The 25,319-nt window shown below is 34.4% G+C and overlaps 1 protein-coding gene across 4 annotated transcripts in view; it reads left to right on the top strand.

Annotated features, from left to right (window-relative positions):
* pcdh17.S (protocadherin 17 S homeolog) overlaps positions 1–25,319 on the top strand; it is a 92,098-nt gene that overhangs the window by 23,905 nt on the left and 42,874 nt on the right. For 2 of the 4 annotated variants that reach the window (XM_041584342.1, XM_041584344.1), the window contains 3 exons: positions 11,897–11,955; positions 12,074–12,243; positions 24,185–24,247. In XM_041584342.1, the coding sequence (XP_041440276.1) occupies positions 11,897–11,955; positions 12,074–12,243; positions 24,185–24,247 (292 nt within the window). Of the gene's footprint in view, positions 1–11,896; positions 11,956–12,070; positions 12,244–24,184; positions 24,248–25,319 lie in introns of all 4 variants that reach the window. The other 2 variants (XM_041584341.1, XM_041584343.1) reach the window with 1 other exon arrangement.

Here is a 25,319-nt window from a genome sequence, read left to right as displayed (position 1 = left end):
TATATTTATACACATGCATACATCCTGATGACGGTTCTAGGTGGACTGAAACACGTCAATGTCTAAGCTTGTTATAATGCATTAAAGCATTGTTTTTGCCACCATTATCATCACTGCCGTGAATGCTTCCATCCTCCATATTTTGTACAATTTTTTTGTTAACACCCGGCCTGTGCTATTAAGGAAAGGTGGTGCCGGTATTGAGCTCTTATATATACAGGTATATATATTTTAGTAAATATTGCCCTTTTATATCTCTTGTCTTGAATTTTGTGATGATCTCTGTGCTGCCTCAGAGATCACCTGACCAGAAATACTCCAGCTCTAACTGTAACAGGAAGTGTGGAAGCAAACAATAGAACTGTCTGTTAATTGGCTCATGTGACCTAAAATGTATGCTTTGTTTGGTTTGTTTGTATGCACTGTAAATCCTAGAATAACAGGGGACGACCCTTATTTTTTAAAATAGCAATTTTCTATTTCTGATTACCCAATGGCACATACTACTAATAAAGTATATTATTATAAAAAGATTTATTTACATGCAACAGAGTTTTACATATGAGCTGTGTTCAGCAATTTATTATTATTGAGACCTACATTGTTTGGGGGGTATAGTTTTCCTTTAAGGAAGCCTGGTGTAATATGTGTCCCTCAAGTTTGAAAGCTTGTCCTATTTTGTTTGTGAAATAAGCTCCCCTTTTGGTCCATTCTCTTTACCAGTTTAATTAAAAGATCTACAGTCATATGAAAAAAATTGGAAATCCCTCTGGCTGAGCTTTCAAAGTAGCAACTTCCTTTTAATATATAAGATGTCGTATGGAAAAAAAGTAGTATTTCAGCAGAGACATAAAGTTTATTGGATTAACAGAAAATATGCAATCTGTATCATGACAAAATTATATAGGTGCATGCATTTGGGCACCCCAACAGCGAAATTACATCAATACTTAGTTCAGCCTCCTTTTGCAAATGTAACAGCCTCTAGATGCCTCCTATAGCCTTTGATGAGTGTCTGGATTCTGGATGATGGTATTTTTGACCATTTGTCCATACAAAATGTCTCCAGTTCAGTTAAATTTGATGGCTGCTGAGCATGGGCACAGGGCTGGATTTACATAGCGGACGCCCCTAGTCCCACTGCCGTTTGTCGCCCCTGTCCCCTCCCCTTTATTCGTGCAAATTTTCATGGAGATTGTCTCTCCAGCTCATCCCCAGTGTTTTTGAACCAATGTGGGTGTGGTTGGGCAGCATGCCGCCCCCCTAAAATCCTGCCGCCCTAGGCCCGGGCCTAGGTGGCCTTTCCACAAATCCGGGCCTGCATGGGCAGCTTGATTCAAATCATCCCATAGATTTTTGATGATATTCAATTTGGGGGGGGACTGTGATGGCCATTGCAGAATATAGTACTTCTCCCTCTGCATAAATGCCTTTATAGATTTCGAAGTGTGTTTAGTGTCATTGTTGGAATATCCAACCCCTACGTAACTTCAACTTTGTGACGGATGCTTGAACATTATGCTGAAGAATTTGTTGATATTTGGTTGAATTCATCTGACCCCTGTTTTGGTTGTGCCAAAACAGTTTAATTTAGTGATGGAGCACTCCTGACAAAAACTAGTATTTGTTTTATTCCCTTTAGGCATAAACTTGCATTTTTGCAGTGTTCGAATGATTCTGGCAAAAACATATCCCTTACCATCCTCTGTAAATATTTCATACCACAGATTAACAGGCTTAGTTATAAAGCTAACAATTGGATCACTTTTTGCATAATGGCACATTAGTAATTCACCACTAATTTATTTGATATCAAACAATCAAATAAATGAGTTTGGAAACCATACAATTATTCTACTTTAGTACCCTAAGGTGAACCATTGGGTACTATTGGGTACTGGACCTCGTTTGCCTTCAAGATGTTTACTTAGTCAGCCACGTGCCCATACAGGTATGGGATCTGTTATCCAGAATGCTCGGGCCAGGGTTTTTCTTGATAAGTCTACTAGAAAATTATGTAAACATTAAGTGAACCCAATGGGATGGGTTAAATTCCAATAAGGATTAATTATGTCTTAGTTTGGATCTAGTACAAGGTTTTGTTTTATTAATACACAGATAAAAGGAAATAATTTTTAAAAATTTGGATAAAATACAGTCTAAAGATGGCCTTTCTGTTATTCTGAACTTTCTGCATAACAGGTTTCCGTATAACAGCTCCCATAATTGTACTTACATTAACTGAACTATGCATGTTAAAAGGGAAGCTTTCATGAAATATGTTTCTCAATACTTTAAACTTAAAGGGGGACTATTGTGAAAATTTAATATAAGCTTCAGCATACTGAAATAAGAAACTTTCTAAATACAATCAATTGAAAATTCGGTGCCGTTTCTGAAATAATCACGTTTATCAGATGCAATATATCTTACAGGGGGACGGACTCCTTTTGCCTAGAAAATGTATTGGGACTCATTCTATTAAAAGCACCAGGCATCATGTCTCTCTACATGCAGGATTTGTGCAAAAGGCAGTTATTTTGTTCGATTTTGTTTGTACTGGAATCGGTTATTTGAGTGAGCTCTAATTCATCTGCTAGGACAGTCTCTCAAAATATCATGCATGAATTCTCTGAAGTTGGTACAGTGTATCCATTTAATTCTATTTTCTAAGGTTTTCCTATATTTTGTTATCTTTACTCTACTTATTCCTCCCACATTCACAACACAAACCACCACAAACCATTACTTTATGTACTTATGCAACTTTATAAAACTAATCTCTTTGGAGTTTTAATACTTTGAAACAAGATTACATTTTATTCAAAAGTTATTCTAATTTTACATTCACTGTTAAAAAAAACAGTCTTTGAAACTGTTTTTTAGCTTACAAGATAAAGTAGTACAGGCAATACGACTAATAGCATTATAACACTTTTAAATTCATTTTAGTAAAGTTTGCACAAATCTGAAACCCTGTATAGTTCTGTAACACATTGGTTTCTAAGAGGAAATACAACTTTAAAAAAGTTTGCTTTTGATCAACTCTGGTTTTAACCGATTAAAGAGCCAGTGTCATATTCCTCCTTTTAATTCTTTCTGAAAATATCTCCAATTGCAAAATCCAATCAAACACTTAAATCCAAGTTCTTATAAAAAAGGTTCAAATTGGGAGTTTTATGAATGGATTGGTTTGTAACATGAACAAGAAGCCACAGAAACAGTAGAGATAACAGTACCTTACTACTGACAACTGACATACAGTTTATAAAAACAATTTTGCAGTGATGTCATTTAACCCACCTTGAGTATAAAATGCAGTTTGGTGGGCCAGGCCACAGGAAGGATATTAATGAGTTGGAAAGAGTATTTTACACAAAAAATAATAAATAAAAAGCTTAAAACATGAACAAAATATCAGCAATTCAAATAGTTATTCACAGTAAGGACAATGAGGCTGTGGGATGATAATGGGCACCATTATGATTGCAGAGTTCCTTAATATCGTTAATAGTGATTGTTTGTCTTTTTTCTTGTGCAAAATATCTTGTTTGTAGTTTGCATATAGTTTGTAGTTTGATGCATTTAAAATCTATCCATCTATCCTTTGCAACTTAAAATTTTCATAATTCTGTCCAATTTTTATAACATTTATTTTACGTTAAGTCTATCATTACTGCATTGTAGATTCAACTGTCACACTTTTCTAAAACAGAGCCTGCATCTTGAATGGATTTCTTAGTTTTCTTTCTGTTATCTCTCCTTGTAAGTAAACATTGTTATTTACCAGATCATTCGATCAATGTCTAACCATGCAATATTTCCACCAAGATTATTGGTGATTGCTAAGCAACCACTTATGAATAGAATCACCGTAAGACCTATTCATTAACATTGAATTCAATTATACCAATTTGTGTTACAAATGTGGCATAAGTAGAATTTTTTTAACAAAGCTATTTTGTGAAGGCTTTTGTTGTTGTTTTTTTTATAATGTACGTGGATGGGCTTTTCTTTAGGATCTGTAAGCACATTGTTTACTTAGCATTGCTTTTACATAAATAACTCTTAATTAACACAATACCTTTTGAATCAGTGAATTACTTGTGTGAATAATATTTTAAAAGTGTATATCAAAAATGGATATCAAATATAAAGTATGTTTAAGTAAACCTTGTGTCTAAAAACTTGATACCATTTTTACAGTTCTGCATAAATCTTCTGTAATTTGATATTCAGATTTGACAATCATAAAGGCTGTTCTGCTTTGATGATCAAGAACAAGATTAAATCGCTAAAGCTTTTAAGTACCTTGTGTGTTCTCTTGTTCTCTCCTGAGCTCTTAGTCATTACAGTGGAGAAAATGACACGAGTATAGCAAAAATGATCACAGAAAACGTACAAATAACAGCTTTAAATTATTATTAAAATGACTACTGCCATTCTTACAGTTTTCTATTCAAACAAAAAAAATATCATTCCATGTTCTTTAAGATAAAGATCCATACCTTTTACAATGTGTTTCATTAGATAGGTAGATAGATAGATAGATAGATAGATAGATAGATAGATAGATAGATAGATAGATAGATAGATAGATAGATACAGCTGTGAGGGTTGAAAAGTTGATTTTGTATTAAAATGTTAAGTTTTGCAAGACCGTATTTAAACAACAACTTTTCTAGTCATATTTATAAATTCAGTTAGCACAAGGGCATGTGCATAAGGTATTTGAAGAGGTTTCATATATACATTATTTATACAAAAGTAAGGAGGTTTTAGCCATTGCCCAACATCAGATACAAATAGATCTCTTCTAAAGTTTAAAGTTGAGAAAAAATAATGACCACATTTAAGATTCTGGAAGACTTTAAAATCTGAAGAATGATTAAGTAGTAGCTTTCCATTTTTTGATCTAGGCTGTAATCAGCATATATTAGGAGATGTTTCTATTAGTCTAAACACCCAGATAACCAAAAGCCATTTTACAGAAAAAGTTGAGATGACACATAATAACCAGTTATGTGGTTTAAACAAAATATACATTTTACCCTGTTTCTGTGCAATCCAAAGTTTTTCCCACTGTGCTGTAAACCAGCTTTAGGAGTCTTGCCTGTGTAAGGGCAGGATTGAGAAGAAGGACCAGAAGATAAAGACAGTAGATGTTTGTAAATTATTAAAAAAACAAGAAAAATATAATGCAGCACTTTTTTTGTGGATCTCTATGGTTTAATTGTGTTGGCAAATGATTCATTAACTGATTCAAAGCTGATAGTAGCAAAGATTCCACTGAGACATAAAAAAATTACAAATCTATGTCTAAAAAATCGTTGACTTTGGTTCAGTTTATTAACTTTCAAGCTATGGTTCCAGTTTTCCAGTTATGCTTGACAAAGGAGCGTGACCACAAAACTTTGCACTCCGCATTAAACACGCAAGGCATACTTGCTTGCACTAATCCTGTGCGCCATTGGATTTCTTTATTGAACTGTTCCAGTTTTATATTCAACCACACATAAAATAAACAACAACAAAATGTGTAGGAAGCAATTCAATAAAAAACAGAGCTTACAAGACTACAGCCAGGCTAGCACTATGTTTCTGTTGCAGACATGGTATCAGGCTACCTTTTTTGTTGCTTTTAGTAGCACAGAAACATGGTTACCTCATATTTCTTTTTTAATAATGTTGTAGTGTATTTTTTGTTTTCATTTCTATGTGGGTTACTGATATAAATATTTTTAGGAATGACGTGAAAGCATAGAGCCATCTATTTCATTACAAACCTGTTTCTCTATTTCAGCCATAAGCAATAGGATATGCAATAGGAAAGAATTTACTAGAGATGAAGAAGGATTTTCAGTTTTCTCTTATATTTTACAATATTTGATACTGTTAAGAAGCAGGAAATTTTTAAAGAAAAAAATTGCTTACTTTACATTTAAAGAGTAACAAAAACACTGAATAACAATGATAATAAAGCTAGTATTTTTATATATCTCCTCTAAAAAATACTTTTCTATACTAATTATTCTCTGATTCTCTGACCAGAAATGTTTCCTATTTCCCTGTGTATTATTTAATAAGCCACACGTAATAGGATATTCCATATCATTTCAGTTGGCTAATTCTTGTAAACATGATCTTTGTTAGTAGTGTTAAGGAATGCCAACAGCAGGAGTGATGCTGATAAAAGGTGCATTAAAGCGTTTCAAATTCAATCATAAGGTTTCACTGCATCCATCTGCTCAGAGAAAGAAGAACCGGAGCTTTTTATTTATTGACCTTTAGGTATCATTCTTGTTTTTTAATGCTTTTAATGTTTTTTTTCATACTTTTCAGTGGGTTAATTACAACAGAATTTATACATTATATATAATATATACATTATAAGTGACCACCATAGTTATTACTTAAAAATTATATTTGGTAAAAACCTTTTGTGTGCTATATAAAAAGCTTAACCCATCACTAATAAATATGGTAACACCTGTTAAATGGTGGAGGGTGAAGCTCTATTTCAGCAAGAGTAAAATAATATTTTTGCTTTACATTTAGAAATGTCTCTTTGCTTTGCCTATTATTTGCTTGGCACAGCACTCTATCACAGGTGGAACCCTTCATGCAAATCCCTTAGTATTTTGCAAATGTTTGACACAGATGAACTGACATGTTAAATTACACTTCCTCTTAGAGTAAATGAGAAACTTGTTGTGATAAGTGGGTGCAAGTTATACTGTCTAGTGTGAAATTCTCACAGTGGAAAATATTGTAGCGTTTCAATATTTAAGACTGCTAAAATTCTAAATCTGGGATTTTATTTTTCTTTTACTTTGACGTTGTTCAGTCATTCAGAAATGATGTCTTAGCAATTTTTCTCCATTAAATGGATTTGGATGCACCTTATTGACAAGCAATAGCTGATAACAAATGCTTATGTATTAATCTGACAAGGAAATTGGAACAAGGTGGTTTTCTGGACAGGCTTTTAAAACAAGATAGTGGCAGTATTTGCAAAGGGAATTGATTTTAGAACAACGATAGTACATATAATGATATAGTTTTGCTAAGAAGGAAATTTATATTCACTGAAACATATAATTACATCTGATCCTACTACGCTTTCTTAGAAAAACACATAAATAATAAAAAGTATATTTTTTATTAAGTATATTTCACTTTTTATGACTTTCTTTATTTCCTTGTCAGTGGCAATTGCAGGAAAAATGCAGCATTTAAGCACCCCACTCCAGGTACAACTTTTCATTGTGTCATGCCCTATGTTGTTCATTTGCTTATTTAAATCCCTTCATGGCTAATTAGCAATACATGTATATGTATGCATTATAGCTGAATAGAAACTAGGGCAGTCTAAAATAAATAATTTCAATCTTGATAGCTAAATAATCATAATAAAGATTATTATCTCATAAGGGCTATGGGGAGTGGTAAAGCACAGAGAACTATGACAGTAACTGTTTCTTAGAGGCAAGGTTCCACAAATATAAATAGTTTATAGACTTTTGAAAATAATTATGTATTGTGGCCTTAACCAACTACAAAATTAAAAAGACTGAAGTCTTGATCCTGGGCTGAGCCTTTCTGGTCTACAGTCACATACTACTGTGCTTTTTAGTGAAAAGCTTAGTCTACATACATAAATCCATTCTACAGTGAATTTTTTTCTTTTTTTTTCTTTTATCTAGTCACCACCCCAAATGCAGCATAAACATTTTTTATATGTATATGTACACAATAAAATGTGAGTCTAAGGGGCAGAATCATTCTAATGCAAAAATATTCGAATTTCGAAGTATTTTTTGGGTACTTCGACCATCGAATTGGTCAAATCAAATGATTCAAATGATTCGAAGTAAAAATCGTTTGACTATTCAACCATTCAATAATCGAAGTACTGTCTCTGACTTCATACTTCGTCACTTTAAACCTACCGAAGTGCAATGTTAGCCTATGGGGACCTTCCAGAGCACTTTTCTAAGTTTTTTGTGATTGAATAAAAATCATTTGATCGATCGCTTAAAATCGTTTGAATCATTCGATCGAAGCTTTTGCGCTAAAATCCTTCAAATTCAATATTTAAATTCGAAGGGTCGAATTGTTTGTTTATCTTGTCATCTTGTCATATGGCCGTATGTAATGTTGATGTTTTTACTTTTAAACATTTTGCTGATATTTTTTACTTTTAAACATTTTTCAAATAATTTCTAAGAATTGGCTTATCTGATTTATTTTGATATCGTAAACATTTTGAAGATGTCCTTGCTACATTTATAGTTATGGTGCTCAATAATCATAAGATGTGATAAATATTTATAGTGATGGCCAGACACACAAAAGCAATGTTTTGTGCTTTTTTACTTATTTGGTTTCATTATTCACTTTGCATATTGATATTCAGAAACTGCTGAAGAAAATATTAAAAGCATATTCGAACTGACTTGCCAAAACAAGCATAATGTAATACTTTTAAGAGTTTCATTGTAGTAAAACCACAATAATAAAGCATTGAAATGTCATTTTTTTAAATAAAGTTTTGCATAATCAAATATCTCAACAATAAAACAGGATTTGTTGTAGCTTTTTTAAAATGTATTAATGGTTCCATTGAGTACAAAGCAGATTGTTTACACACAATATAATAATTGTTATACTAACATGAAGGAAAACATTCACACAATGAATTCCTTATTATTTTTATTATTATTATTATTATTATTATTATTATTATTATTAACATTTATTTATATAGTGCCAGCATATTTTGCAGTGCTGTAAAGTAAATGTGTTTATACAACTAAATCACATTAATTACATACATGGAACATATGGAGTTACATACACAACCAATACCGGTACAAGAATTGAGAAAGGCCCTGTGCAAAAGAGCTTACAATCTAAAGGGAATAAGACACAAGGTGTGGGAGTGGGCAAGATCATAATTAAGTGAGTGAGAGATCGTGTACTATATGTGGTATTGTATTTGGTAGTTAAGCAGAATGAGGGTAGGCTTCTCTAAAGAAGTGCGTCTTAAGAGATCTTTTGAAAGCAGAAAGTTTGGGAGAAAGTCTGACAGACCGTGGGAGAGAATTCCAGAGGAGGGGTGCAGCCCTTGCAAAGTGGCGGAAGCCAGTGTAGGGAGTATCATGGCAGAAGAGGAGCGGTTGCTGAGGTTCATGAGCCTCACGGCAGAGTTCATTATAGACTGGAGAGGTGACAGTCTCTGGAGGGGAAGGCCAATTAAAAGAGAGTTACTGTAGTCTAGACGTGATGTGACTAGAGAGTGAATAAGAATTTAGGCATCATCTTGAGTGATAAATGATTGTATTTTGGATATGTTCCTTGGGTGGAAGTGACATGATTTAATAAGTGACTGGATATGAGGAGTGAAGGACAGGGCAGAATCTAGGATAACCCCAAGGCACTGGGCATGGGGAGATGGGGTTATAGTGGATTTGCTATGATGGATACTTCCGGGATGTTAATGGTGTTAGTTGGAGGAAAGTTAGTGAACCATTTCTATTTTAGAGAGGTTTAATTTAAGGTAGCATTGCCATATCCAAGTAGAGATAGTGGACAGGCAGGAGGAGACCCGAGTTAGGAGTTCTGGGTTGAGATCAGGAGAGGGGAGATAGATCTGAGTTTCGTCAGCATAGAGGTGGTAGTGAAAAGGACTACAGTATGCTCATTTGGATCCAATCTTTCCATATTGCTTTAAATTTCTGCAGTATTGTACCTCATACAATTTTTTATACAGCGGCATGTATGCCTATGTCCAGTTAAGTATATGTCCATTTAAGTTTGAGCATGAATTAAATCTATTTTAAGGACAAGTCTATTATTTTTTTAAGGGGTATTGGAATCTACTTCTCTTCTAAGGGTTTCATGGAAGATCATTATATGCTAATTATATGGAACATAAAAATAACCCAAACTGAATCAAGTTTGGTCAAAGCTGCCCCTCCTCCTGGGTTCACCATTCATGGGGGTCCAGATGTGTCCACATCGCTAGTGCAAATTTGCATTCTCTTCACTGGAAGAGCCGGCTTAATTTGGCTCTTAAAGTTATCAATAGTGCCTTTTTGATATCCCTGGTAACCTGTGGGATGCTGCTGCCTGAGGCAAGTTTCTCAACTTGCCTCATTGGCACAGCGCCCCTGAGTATTCAGCATAATTAAGCAAATCACAAAATCTCCTGATTTTGTAATTATATCAATATGAAAGTGCAAGTATAAATATTAATTGGGTGGTTTGGCCTACTGGTTTTAGCAAAATTAGCTAAAGATTTGTCCATTCAGCCATTATACCACATAGGTAAATTGTGTTTTAGAGTTTTCTATCAGCTCTGGCAAATCAGCCATGCACATATATGTACAAATATTTGTATGAAAAATCTTTTTAACTCTTTTAACTAGAAAGTTTTTAGATTGTTAACAAACCTGTGGCCCGTTACTAAGTAACCTGTATCATAGAACTTGCAACTCTACATCTTGATATTGGCATTTTTTGTAAGAGCCTGATTAAATGACACAACTAAAAGGAAAAAAAGATTATCTATCTATCTATCTATCTATCTATCTATAAATATATATATATTTCCCAAATCCTTAAATTTAAAATTAAAATAGGACTTGGTTAACATCTCAGATTGTAAATTGTAGAATTAAAGTAATAAAGTATATATTGACTTTGAAAGAAAGTCATCAAATTGAGTTTGAGTAAACATGTTTTGAGTCTTATTTACACTCACACACACGCACACACACACAAACACACACGCACATATATACATAATTTCAAATCCTATTAAAGTAGGAACAAAGGTAGAATTAATAAAATAATCTTATAGAGAAAACTATGATTTTAGAGTTTTGTGTAAACACTTGCTGTGGAAGAATAAACATTACCTTAGGCTTACTGCGTCATTAATTAAGTGTTCTCTCAGTGGAGCTTAAGTGTTTTGAGAGAGTTGCTGAGACTTCATGATGGAGTTTAAAAAAAATGATGCTCAAACAGTTGAGCCTTCGTCAGTATTTCATTTTCAGGACTACAGGCATGCTTGGAGCACAAGCTGGGTTTTTTATAAGCTCGCTCTCTTTTTTTCCCCCAGTATTAATTTCCACCATATCGCTGAAATATCTATGAGTCACTCAAAGAGATTCTGGATACATTTGGCAAAGGTCCAAGGGATTGTGATTGCAGTAAACAAAAGGCTTTTTTCACATGCAGAGTTCTGAAAATGCTTAAGCTGTGTTAAATTGTTTTTCCTCCCCTTGCACTCATTGACTCCAGTCATTAATATCACTGTTTGCATACAGTAATTTTACATAGCAACAACTATTAAAATGGATGAAATCTAATTATGAAGATGGAATTATCCATATGTACAGTATTGTTGTTTGCTTTATAAAAATGCATCCCACTCGAATTGCTGAATGATAATGCATTATGTTCCCTTTACCCCTTCCCCCAAGGTTTCTAAGCCAGATTTTTAGCTAAATATTTCATCATATTAATAAAAATGAGCGATATGAAGTCATCTCAATAATACACAGCAATCCGGTATTTTTTGTGTTCCTGCAAACATTCAATCACCATAAGAAACTAATGAAAACATAAACTATGCCTTCTTCAATTCTAACACTTGGTTGAGGCTTCATATTTGTTTAACAGGTAAATTGTGCCCTGGATTCATATAATAGTCCCTAGGGCACGATTATTTTCTAGAATTTTTCTATTTAATTAAAATGCACAAATTTGATGATAAAGTGAATATCTGGATTGTTAATCATGTATACACCAGGAGATGTTGCTACTCAGTAGGATATTAGTACAGTGAACATCTATACATTATCACTTTTTTCTTTTTAATTCACAGACAGACAATTTCTCCACAGAGCCCAATTACATGGGCAGCAGACAGCAGTTTGTTCAAAGGTAAGTCATTTAAAGTAATGTTCTATACATTATCATTTGTGTTCCTATGTATAGAAAATGTTTTATTTTTTAGTTGATTTTTTTTTCTTTCTGTCTTTTTCTTGTAACAAATTAGTAGCTCAACTTTTAAAGACCCAGAAAGGGCAAGCCTGCGAGACAGTGGTCATGGGGATAGTGATCAAGCTGACAGTGATCAGGACACTAATAAAGGTTCCTGCTGTGACATGTCTGTTAGAGAAGCACTTAAAATGAAAACAACCACAACAAAATGCCAACCAATGGATCAAGGTGAGTGATACACAGATTATATGATACATTACAGGGTATTGAGGTCTTTTTGTGAACAGAGTTTTCACTTGAAGCAGATAGATTTTTAAAATATATTTAAATTTTTCACACTTATTCCCTTCGGGTGCAGGACCATGTCCTATTATAGGTCTCAATATGTATGAGTATATATGAACATTGGGGATCATTTGGAAGGGTTGAAATTCATGGACTGGGCATCCCTAAATGAAAGCTGATCTCAGCAATTATGTGCCAGTCAACAAATGATGCTTGAACACAGGTTGGCCAGTTGATATAACTCAACAAAATCACCCTTAAAATCATTATTGCCAACAGCACCAACCATTCCTGTATAGAACATGGTTAAGTAACAAGCACTTGCTTTAATATTATTTAATGTTTTGGTGTAGTGGTTCATTAACACAATTTTTTGGCTACCTGCATATAGTATTCAATACATTTCAGCATAGACATCAAATGAAACTCCATTGGAGGAAGATAAGGCAAATGAAAAGGAAACATTAAAATAAAAAATAAAAATAATATACTGTAAGTGAGGAAACATTTGGGCATGTCTGTGTTCCTAGTATATTTTGTATCCCCAGAACTGCTTTTAGATATTAAGACCAGATTAGTTTTAGATTTAAAAAATTAAAAAATTGGCGAAATGCGTAAAATTGGCGAAACGCATTGAAGTCAATGGGCATCAAAATAATTTTGACGTGCGACAATTTTGACGCATGTGTCAATTTTTATGTGTACCACTATTTTGTCCAAATGCATTAAAGTCAATGGGTGTCGGAATAATTTTGATGCGCGTGACAATATGCCGGCAAATTTTTGCTGCAGTTTCTCGAACACATTTGTGAGCGGCGTAGTTCAGAAATTAGCAGCAAATCCTTGCATCATTACCTACAAAGTTACCCTCTGTAAACTTTCCTAAGAACACATTATTTTTTTTTATTTTTGGCAGCAATTGCTTTTAAGTATGCTGCAAAGGCAATATATATTATGTACAAACGCATTTTTATAGCTCTACTGACTCTTCATAGCTTAGTAATGAGCTCTTATTAGTTTTTAAATGATGGATATGCTTGTTTGTATATAATCTTTTATCTACAGTTTGTAAAATTAATTTGTGGAATGTGCATCCCAAGGATACTAGAGGCAAAATATACATAACAAAAGCATTGTCCTGTTTACTGTGATTACAAATAAACACACCTTATGGTATATACAATACATATATGGGACCTGTTATCCAGAATGCTCGGGACCTGGAGTTTTATGGATAACAGATCTTTCTTTTTTTTGGCTCTTCATACCTTGTCTACTAAAAAACACGTACACATTACATGCACATTACACTGCTTCCACTAAGGGTTAATTATATCTTAGTTTGTATCAAGTGCAAGGTACTGTTTTATAATTAGAGAGAAAAGGGAAATCATTTTTAGACATTGGGATTATTTGGATAAAATGGAGTCTATGGGACTCCCATACTTTTATAAAGTAGAACATTCATTTTAAGTCAAATTCAACTCCTCTGGACCTTAAGTACTTGACCTGACCTGTCAAGTCCATAAGGTCTGACCAGACCTGTCTTTTAGCAACTTCATCCCATATAGCTTCTTTTAGTATCAGTCCACTGAGTAATTTGGTTGTTTTCTTTGAGTACTGGCAGTTTTTCTTGGAAAAAATGTTTTCAACAACAAAAGTAAATCCCCAATTCTCGCTGCCATGTTTTCTGGGAAGACTCTTGTACTGACTGTGTAAACTTTGTTTATCATGCAACATGTTTGCTATTTAATATATTGCCATGTCTGCTATAGAAAGAATGCTCCTTTTAATTAATAAACACAGTCACCATCTGTAGAGCCGTTTGACCTGTAGGAAGATAAAAAAAAATCACCCATGCCCCCATCTTTTTGCATAGACTTAGTTGAAAATATGCAGTGGATATTGGTAATATGATCTTTTTTTCCTTGACTCTTCTGTAACCTGTCACTTTTTTACTGGTCTATTTTAATATAGAATTAATATTTTCCAATTCAGCTCAATTCATCTTATTGAATTGAGTGCAGCTATTTGTATCTAGTTAGATTAAAGGTTTCTCTGTTTTCTTTAATTTGGAGTTGAACTTTGCAATAGGAAGCTTAAGATGTAAACTACAAATGGAGTGGGTTACTGTTGTCATTTATCTGATCACTGCCGTACCATCATTCAATTCAATAGTAAAACTGATTTCTGTAATACTGTTGCATTGTGTACAGTTATGTTTAAAGCTTATTAGATGCCTTGGGAAGTGTTTGGATGCAGTTTGTGTAATTTATCAGTGTTTAATACCAAAAACGTAATGTTTTTATAACATTCTGCCAGGAGTTGAACCAGGGACCTGGTGTCTTCATGCAGTCTACATTGCCGCTGCTCTATATGGGCAGACATCTAAGGTCATGCTTCACTGCTTTTCCTATCCCTGTTATAGCAAGTAGGCATGGTTTGTTTCATCTGTTGCTAATCTGGCCACAGGTGATCAGTATAAGCCATCAGACTTTCACCCCCTGCTGTGCACTGACTCATTGCCCAACATAGGTATACTGTGAGATAGTTCATGGGTGTGTTTTTGATCTGATGTATTGTTCCTGATGTATGACCCTTGCCTGACCTTGACCTTTGCTGATTCAGTGCCTGAACCGAACTTGCCTGATTACTGACTACCCATTCAGTGAGGTAACTAGATGTTACTGGGCCCCACAGCAAATTAATTTTAGGGCCCCAAACATATGCAGAGGTTGTTGAAATTGCACATTATTTGGGTCTCATGAGGCCCCTTATATTTCTTGGGCCCCCTTACAACCGCAGAGACTGCTTCCTGTAGTTACACCTCTGTACCCTTTCCTCTTGTCACATGTCCTGGTTCCCTTTCCTGCCCAGAACCCTCGCCTTGGTACCTTCACCTAAAGGGATACTGTCATGGGAAAGCATGTTTTTTTTTCAAAATATATAGTGATGCTCCAGCAGAATTCTACACTGAAATCAGTTTCTTAAAAGAGCAAACAGATTTTTTTAACATTTAATTTTGAAATCTGACATGGGGCTAGACATATTGTCAGTTTCCCAGCTGCCCCAAGTCATGTGACTTGTGCTCTGATAAACTTCAGTCACTCTTTACTGCTGTACTGCAAGTTGGAGTGATACCCCCTTCCTTTCCCCCCTCAGCAGCCTAACAACAGAACAATGGGAAGGTAACCAGATAGCAGCTCCCTAACACAAGATAGCAGCTGCCTGGCAGATCAAAGAACATCACTCAACAGTAAAAATCTAGGTCCCACTTTGACACATTAAGTTACATTGAGTAGGAGAAATAGCCTGCCAGAAAGTAGTTCTGGCTCTTTCTAAAAGCACATAACCAGGCAAAATGACATGAGATGGTTGCCTACACACTAATAATACAACTAAAAAATACACTTTGTTGTTCAGGAATAAGTTTTTATATGGTGAGTGAATTATTTGCAGTATAAACAGTGTAATTTAGAAATAAATATTATATAATAAAAATCATGACAGAATTCCTTTAAGAACTGGTAGCATCTGAGTATTGAATGGTTCCTCTCGATGTGATAGGAGGCTTTTATAAGCAGAAGCTTGTACCATGACCTGAACTTTGGCATTTGTTCTGGTTTTGGGATACCGAACGTGACAGTTTTATAAATGCTTTAAGTGTACAAGAGTGGAACAAGATACACTTCTAATTGTCCCAATTTTCTTCCCAAGTTTCTATTGAACTTTCCATGCTAGATAACATTTTGATTTTAATCCAGTTACATCATAATATTCAGCACTGTTTGTAGTAGCTTTCTGATTTTTGGTCACTATCTGATCTGAGGGGCTCATCTTCATTGCCTTTTCTCCTTTCTCTTTTCCATAGGATTCTTGCTATTACTTCTCTGGTACTGAGTCTAGTGTGATTCTTCTACTATCTTCTCCCTGACTCTACACACTATAGTTTATAACTACACCATGGTACACAAGCCCCTTCACCTTAGCAACTTAATGATCCAGAAGGATTTATTTTGCCTTGCATTAGTTGCATAAAGCTATTTTCTCTACTGTCATTCTCTATGGACTGCAAAAGCTGCAGCACCTTAGCACCCCCATTGAGAACAGACTTTATGATGTTGCTGAAAATACCATTGTCAAGGCAATCAATATGTCTAATCCCACTTGAGTATAAATACAAATGTGCGGAGAAGGTATGTTTTATGCACATAAAGTATGCACATATTTCACATATATATAAAAGATAAATCTTTGTTGAAATAGGTTTATTTTGTAAATAAACACAAAAGAAGAACAGATACATCATGTAAAGCATATATCTAGTAAATGTAAAAAAAACCCAACAAACTAATTGTCCAATGATATATTACAGTATATCATTACATACTATATATTTTTTCTTTTTTAATTTCTACTTACTACCATGTACAAGCTAATGTTTGTTGGATACATGTAAAGGTTATGATTATTTTGCATGGGGGGGGGTTATTAATTTACACAATTATTGATCATTTGAGTGAAGTTTATAATTTCCCTTGTGTTCCACCATTCAGATTTTCAGTTCAGTTCCTTGTTACTTTTGAAAACCTTACATAATGAATTGAAATGCTCTTATCTTGGGATCTAACCATAGGTTAACTAGGCGAGCCTGCCTCAAAAATATCTTGATACTAATTCTGTCGAGCTTCACAAGAGAAAAAAAAAATCAAGTGTATGTTGCAGTCTAATGTGTTGAGAACCATTGTGTTTGGCTAACTGGATCACTAATGAAATATTAGTTGAGTTTGAACCTATATTTGTTAGATCTAGAAAATAAAGCAACTGATTGAAATGAATGATGCAAGGCAATAGGATATTCTATATACAGTCTTTGGAAATGGAGTAATGGAACCTCCAAGTTATGAAGCATGCTGTGCATTTGAGAGCTCTGTTTTGTTTATTGAGCTATCTAGTTTTAGTTAAATTGACTCATAGCCATATTTCTATACCCTACAGTAAGGGCAAATGGGGCTGGCAGCTGAATTGAGGTATGTCATATATTGGAAGGAACGATCCAAATAGGTTAACAGCTCGATATCTTGAAGCCACCTTGTTGTGCGCCGACCCTTTTGCTACTGTTAATAAATGGTGATACAACTCTGGGAATGCAGAGAGTATTTTCACCTACTACATATATTGTCATCAGGGCCGCTCCTGCCATAATGCAAGGTGAGAACCTTGCCTCAGGCGGCATAGAGTGCGTGCGCGTTGGGGGGGTGGAATCGGGGCCGCTGCTTAGAAGTGCCTCTGATTATCATCAATTTAGTTTCAAAGTATAGCATATGATAACATTGTATTTACTGTTTGTATGTAGATATCGTATATATATTCTAATTTACTGCAGGATATTTCTACACATATTACATAAATATGTACATGTTTTAAAATACATGTGGTATTGTGGTATTGTACTTTCTGTTTTATTAATTTAAATTCTTAAAAGTTCTGCATTGTAATTTATATTATATGTGAAGCACTGACCCTTTGCAAGACCTAGTTTTCCATGTAATAAATGCCAGAAAGATTATTATTTTTTTGACCTTTAACCATACTGGCTCTATGTTTTTAATTGGACATTGATCTGTTTAAGTATGTTGTGCCCTTTAAAGAAGACATTTCACAATGGTAGTACCTCTTTAATTTAAGCAGCAGACTATTCTTCCTATCCAGTCCCATATCAACCTTGTTGTTTGTGTAACCTTCTCCCCCTTGCAATAGACTGCAGAACATTTACAAAGCCTCAGAAAATAAATAAACTCTATGGCTATGGCTTTCCGATTGCATGTTGCAAAAAGAGCTTTTTAACCATAATCATGTCTAGTGGCACTCAGTGGGAAATAAACATCTTAAAAGCATCATGATCGCATCATTAGTGAGACTGCTGGGTTGATTTTAGTGCAATTGACCACTTCAGAGTACATTTAAATGCCCCTTAGTTTAAGTTCCTGTCCCATCTTTTGCTTTTATATAAACAGCACTTATTTATCTTTGCAAAGGGACATTCGCTTCCCTTTTCAGGAAAAATAAAACGTATATTTTCTCACAGGATATCTAAACAAAGAGTCGCTGTAAAATGTGATAAAAATATGATTCTCATAAAACTCTCTCTCTGACACAGAACTAAATGTTTTCTAAAAGGCATGTGCTGCTGAACCTGATGATGGCATATACACTATTTTTATCATCAAATTGTATTGATCATTAATTATTATTCTTATTCATAATAATATCATTATAAATGCAGAAATTTCAAATTTTTTCTTCAATCGCCTTCTTTTTAGTCGTCATTTAGCTTATAACTAGTAGCTGTTTCATCCAATATATCTGGAAAGGAAAATCCTAGGTGTGGAACAACCTTTTTTTCCTTTAGTAGTTGGTAGAGTAGATCCATTGTTACATTATTCTGTACTTTGCACAAACTTTTTTGCAGTTTTGAACTGGGGTGTCAGGAGCCTGCCAGGCTGCAACCTTAAAGGAGAACTAAAGCTTAACTAAAGAAGTAGCTAGAAATGCTTTACATTATGTTGTGGGCTTCTGTACCAGCCCAAGGTAACCACAGCCCTTTAGCAGGGAAGATCGTTTTCTCCAAAAATGCCCCAGTAGCTCCTCATCTTCTTTTCTGCTGATTCACTGCACATGATCTATGGTAATGACTCAAAATATACAGTACACATAGAATATAAATGTAACAGTATACGGCTGATTAATAATTAATATGATTAATAATTAATACAGATAATTACTATATGACAGCTTAGAAACCAGTGCAACTAACATCAGAATTTAACAACGACCCCTAAGCTTAGCTTCTCAACAGCTGCTCAATATATGAAATATGGCATTTTTTAGCCATATTAATTTTTAGGGTTTAGTTAGCCCTCCTCCCAATATCTGTGCAGACCACCCTAGTGCAATGCATCACCTGACTCTCCCCCCCCCAGTGCATCTCTTTCACCTGCTTCCTCTATCAGTGTGATCAGAGCGGATAAGGCAGGAAAGGGTTTCCTGAGCCCTGGGAGAGTAGGCTTGGTTCAGTGGTCCAGAGCCTTCCAGGTTTTTCCTGGTTGCCCCCCTGGCCCAGTCTGACCCTGAGCTTTTAACAGATTTTGCTGCAGTGTCATAAACACAAACACAACAGTGTTGTGCATGTTTTCTTACATATAATAGTACATTCATTAATAGCACATACAGTAGTATATGGAACTGTTGAAGGGGAAACAATATTTTTTAAATTATCTGCATTATAGTGGGTTTTTTATGTCTACATACCTTATGTGATTAAGGCCCATGGCATGCAATCTTGTTTTTATGTTATCTTTATCTAACCCCTTATTTATGGGGTCTAATGAAAGTTTACTGACAGAGGAGGTACTTTAACCACCGTTTCGTCTGAAAGCACCTCCAGGAGCATGGATGCATGTACAGTAATTCATAAAGCATTTTGTGCACACTATACAAATGCACTATTGTCTGCAGCTGTGGGCTCCAACAGTTAATGCAAGGCATGGATTTTCAGACAGTTCTTCATTTATTTTCCATTCCCGAAATACATATTTTTTTGCTCACTCTATATTGAACACTCAAAATGACCCAAGCCTGTCTATGGAATGATGGGTGGCTGACCCACTGAGGGGTATCTGCTCACTCTATTGAACTCTTTCCATGTATTTTGAAAATTGCAATGTACTGTATTCTAAATGCAAACTGCTAAATAGCTTGCTAAGCATCAGTCCTCATCTAGGCATTACTTTTTACTTTTGTTAGTTTTGGACTTTTTGGAGCTTTGGTAGTTTCTGTGTCCTCAGCTGTTCCTGTGTTCTCAAGTATTCTAGCAGTTGCCATATTATCCATTTGTTGCTGCTAATGGCTGTCCTTCATTAGGGGTTTTTCCTATGTATTCTAATTAGTGATGGGCGAATTTATTTGCGGTGAATTCCCACGGTTTGCCCGCAAAAATTCACCAGCATCAAAAAAAAAAAATGGATGCCGTGTCCGTTTTTTTTGGACACCGGCGCATTTTCGCCAGCAAATGTGCGCCGGCGTCAAAAACGAGATGCCGGCGCCGTTTCACAAATTTTTTGCTGTTTCACAAATTTTGATGGAAATTCGCAAATTTTTCAGCAAAACACCCCACATTCGCCCATCACTAGTTCTAATCTGACCCGTTTCTGACCTGTGACAATTTTTTTTCACACACTACAATATTTTTTATTCATTTGCATCTATGGCCATTTTTACGGTGAAACTTGGTGAAAACTTTTGCTGATTTAAGCCTACTGATATTTTAGTATGCTCTGTTAACGTGTAACCTTCTCTATCTTAGGCCTAACCAAACTCTTTGCCCCCTAGCACTAGGTATGGGTCCAGAAATAGGATGCTACTGGTGTAAAACTTTACATGCATTAACCTATCATCCTTACAGCCCTCCGACCATTGTGCAGAGGCAACCATGACATCTCACTATGAATTCAGGCAGTTTATAATTTCCCTTCAACTGGAGGACAACAGGAAGAGTACCTTGCACACTAGAAACCGCAATAAAATGCTATAACGATTACCATTAGGCCTAGCAATAGATACTATACTCTGCAATAAAAACAAGAGAGTGGTGTTTGGCAAGCCAAACAATATTTGTGTCAGCATTATTATCTTAGGCTAACAGTTGGTGTTTAATGCCATTTTAAATTTGAAATAAAATTGAAGCCCCTGCAAGATCTCGTTCATAAGATGCAGAATGTTATCTCAAGTTCTGTATATAAAAGAATTAGGCCCTTGGGAATGGTAAAAGTACTTTGTCTATATACCTGTCATTTGGAAGCAGTGTTGTAGGATAAATTGGCTTAATAATGTGGATGCTTTTTATGTACGGAGAGAACAGTCTAACTAAATATAGTGCCATTCCAACTGACTGAACCTACTACATTTTTCATAGATCTGATTTATTTTTATTGTGATATTTTTATTTTTTGTCCTCAATTTTGTCTAATAAGACAAGAAATGTTAAAGTTGTAAATTAAAGAGAAGATGCAGAAGTAGGCACTATTCTATTTTTTTTTTTGAGCACGGTGGCACAATGATCAGCACTGCTGCCTTCCATCTCTGGGATCCTAGATCCAGGGAACTTTCTGTAAGAAGTTTATCTGTTTTTCTATGCTTTTGCCTTGGACAAAAACAAAAAGGCAGGTTCATTGGCTCCTGATAAAAATGAGCATAGTGTATGTGAATGTTATAGGTGCATTAGACTGTAAGCTCTCATGAGTAAGGAAATTATATGAGTTATGTATTATCACTGCAAAGCACTGCAGAATAAGTCATCAATATACAATTTAAGAAATGTCATGATATTAATCAACAGAGGCATAGCATATTTTTTCTCTGAACATGGTAATACTGACCCAAGATCTGGGATACTGTCATGGGATTTTTTTTTCCCAAAACACATCAGTTAATAGTGCTGCTCCAGCAGAATTCTGCAATGAAATCAATTTCTCAAAACTGAATTTTTATATTTAATTTTGAAATTTGACATGGGGCTAGACATATTGTCAGTTTCCCCGCTGCCTCAGGTCATGTGACTTGTGCTCTGATAAACTTTAGTCACTCTTTACTGCTGTACTGCAATTTGGAGTGATATCATCCCCCTCCCTCCCCCCCAGCAGCCCAACAACAGAACAATGGAAAGGTAACAAAATAGCAGCTCCTTAACACAAGATAACAGCTGCCTGGTAGACTTAAGAACAGCACTCAATAGAAAAAGTCAGGTCTTTGAGTTGGAGAAACAGCCTGCCAGAAAGCAGTTCCATCCTAAAGTGCTGGTTCTTTCTGAAAGCACATGACCAGGCAATATGACCTGAGATAGCTGCCTACAAACCAATATTATAACTTAAAAAAATACACTTGCTGCTTCAGGAATTGCATTTTATATTGTAGAGTGAATTATTTGCAGTGTAAACAGTGTAATTTAGAAATAGGAAAATACATCATAAAAATCATGACAGAATCCCTTTAAATGTATTAGGTTAAAAAGATATGGACCTTTATGTTTGAGTTTGTATATGTTTTGCATACAAATGAATTATGGATTGATTAAAGTTTTAATTAATTAAATACATGCAGAAGAATTATCGTTAGTCAACAGAAATCTTTTAACCTGTCAGATCGACTAAACAACTGATGTATGCAGTGTTGTCAAAATGTGTACTTTTAAATTGACCCGGCCATCAATGAAACTGGTTGGTTTCAATTTTACAAACTGTAACACATAACAATTACTTATTTGATGGTTATGTAAATAGATAGGGACAGTATATTACAAAATTATATTCAGCCTATTTTCAGGCTTATTGTGGCACTTTGATCTGTCTTAGGGATGCACTTGCTCATAGATATATAAATAGTTGCATTCATTATTTGCATTTCATTTATAGTTGACTAATTTATAGTGAATTTATTTTCCTACTTATGATGTAAAGATAAGCGATTATTTTCAATTCGCATTTTTTCAGACAGGTCTGCAAGAAAATCTTTAGCATTGTTAGCATGAATTGTTCACATTGCACAATAGTTCTTGTTTCTATAGCTGGACTTTCTTTGAATTTGCTTAAGACCCCAAAAACCATGCATATACAGTAAATAAACAATTACTTTTAATATTTTTTATTACATTTTTTAACATATATCATACACCATTTTTGTTTTAATCTCAAATTACATTTTTTTCCATCATGTCTGAAAGAAAATCTTTTGCATTATTACCGTGAATTCTTCCCATTGCATAATAGTTCTTGTTTGTATACCATCATTTATTTGAATTGTTTAGTTTTACACAATTTGACTTTGTTTCCAGTTGCTTGAGAACCAATAAACTATGCATATAAATAATACATTACTTTAAACTTTTTTTACTATTTTCAAAAAAACCTAAATCATGCACACAACAATTTTTTCTGCTGGCCAGAGGGAGGATTTGGGCATTGGGTCAATTAGTATTTCTTTATGCTCTACTTGCTTGTTTTATTCAAATTCACTGATTTTTAATTAAGCCACAAGCATAATTGTGGTTAAAATGTATAAATATTAACATATCACAAATTAGTCATATAATAAATCCATTAGAGAAAGCAATCATAATAAATATTGATTTAATTTATGCTAAAACTAGATAGTACATAAAGGGGCCGATTCACTAAGTTCGAGTGAAGGATTCGAATGAAAAATACTTCGAATTTCGAAGTATTTTTTGGGTACTTCGACCATCGAATGGGCTACTTCGACCTTCGACTACGACCTTCGATTCGAACGATTCGAAGTAAAAAATCGTTCGACTATTCGACCATTCGATAGTCGAAGTACTTTCCCTTTAAAAAAAACTTCGACCCCCTACTTCGGCAGATAAAACCTATCGAAGTCAATGTTAGCCTATGGGGAAGGTCCCCATAGGCTTGCTAAACTTTTTTTGATCGAAGGATTTTCCTTCGATCGTTGGATTAAAATCCTTCGAATCGTTCGATTCGAAGGATTTAATCCTTCGATCGAACGAAAAATCCTTCGATCGATCGAACGAACGTTTAGCGCTAAATCCTTCGACTTCGATATTCGAAGTCGAAGGATTTCAATTCGAGGGTCGAATTTCGAAGTATTTTTTACTTCGAAATTCGACCCTTAGTGAATCTGCCCCAAAATGTCTGAGAGTTCTGTAATGTAGAATTATAGGCCACTATTTAGATTTTTAGTGGTTTTATATGGCTTAAACCTAAACCAAGATACAATTGCATACTTATAAACTTCATCATTACTACAGAGACCTGAGCATTATAATAAACAGCTGTATTTTCATTTTCAGATCCCTGCTGTAAAAAAATTGATCGGTGTAATACAAAGTCAGTATGCAAAACTGTGTGCACAGGTAAGAAATTTAAAAAATATTATACTATTTGACTTGTATGTTACCTTCTGAGACTCTCAGTATGCATTTAGAACATAGTATTAGGTTTAAAATCAACGGTCTAAAAGAAGTGCATCGCCTAATACAATTATATTAATACTATATATTCTTTTTTTTTTTGCCATATAATTATTCTTAATTTTAACAGTTAGGCAAGATATTCCAGTGTAGAAAAAATTGATATAAGGAAGGAAATTCTTCTACTTTTGTACAGTGCATAGACTTTGCATTACAAAGGTACTGTAGCACTGTAGTTAAATTAGATACAAAGAATGTTAGCTCTATATTTGTTATGTTATTTGAAGACAATCTTGTTTATGAAATATTGTACACATTAAAAATACTGTAATGCTCATGGTTTCTGGTGATTGAGCAGGACTATTTTAATAGCAGCTAGTGGGTTGTCAGTGTTTACAAGCAATATCCATAATGTCAGTTACATTGTGTTCCACACACAGCACAAGCTAAAGTTTACAAAATCAATAGTCCCATTTCAAGTGTTCTTCTGCTTCTATGTGCAGAACAGTGCTTTGTTTACTGGAAAACTCAAACAACATATTCTGGTCACAGAAGTGTTCCTAGAAAGAGGAAACAAATGTTGAAAAATATAATTTTATTCACTTTTCCTCCATTTATTTCCTGTACGTTCACAGCATGTTTCCCATAAAAAGTAATGGGAAGCACATTTTCTGTACACCTTATAAGGTCATTCACTGTGGGAAAACACTTAATTATTTAAGAGTATTGTGATAAATTACATTATTTTTAATAAAGTTAATTCAAATATTTCAGTAACTAAAGTGTTCTAACTTTAAAGGCAGGTACATTTTATTTATAGATATTTAGCTTTACTAAACGTATTACTTTTTTAACAATCATACTTATCATTTGATACTTTTAACAATCAATAAATTAGAATGCCATTTGCGAATATCTAGTATAGGTAAATCTAAAAACAACTGGACTTGCTGAGTAATCAATGATTACTCAGCAAGTCCAGTTGTTTTTAGATTTACCTATACTAGATATACCA

Source organism: Xenopus laevis, chromosome 2S (genome assembly GCF_017654675.1).
Source record: "Xenopus laevis strain J_2021 chromosome 2S, Xenopus_laevis_v10.1, whole genome shotgun sequence".
Classification (NCBI taxonomy): Eukaryota; Metazoa; Chordata; class Amphibia; order Anura; family Pipidae; genus Xenopus; species Xenopus laevis.
This window is presented reverse-complemented; position numbering and strand designations above follow the sequence as displayed.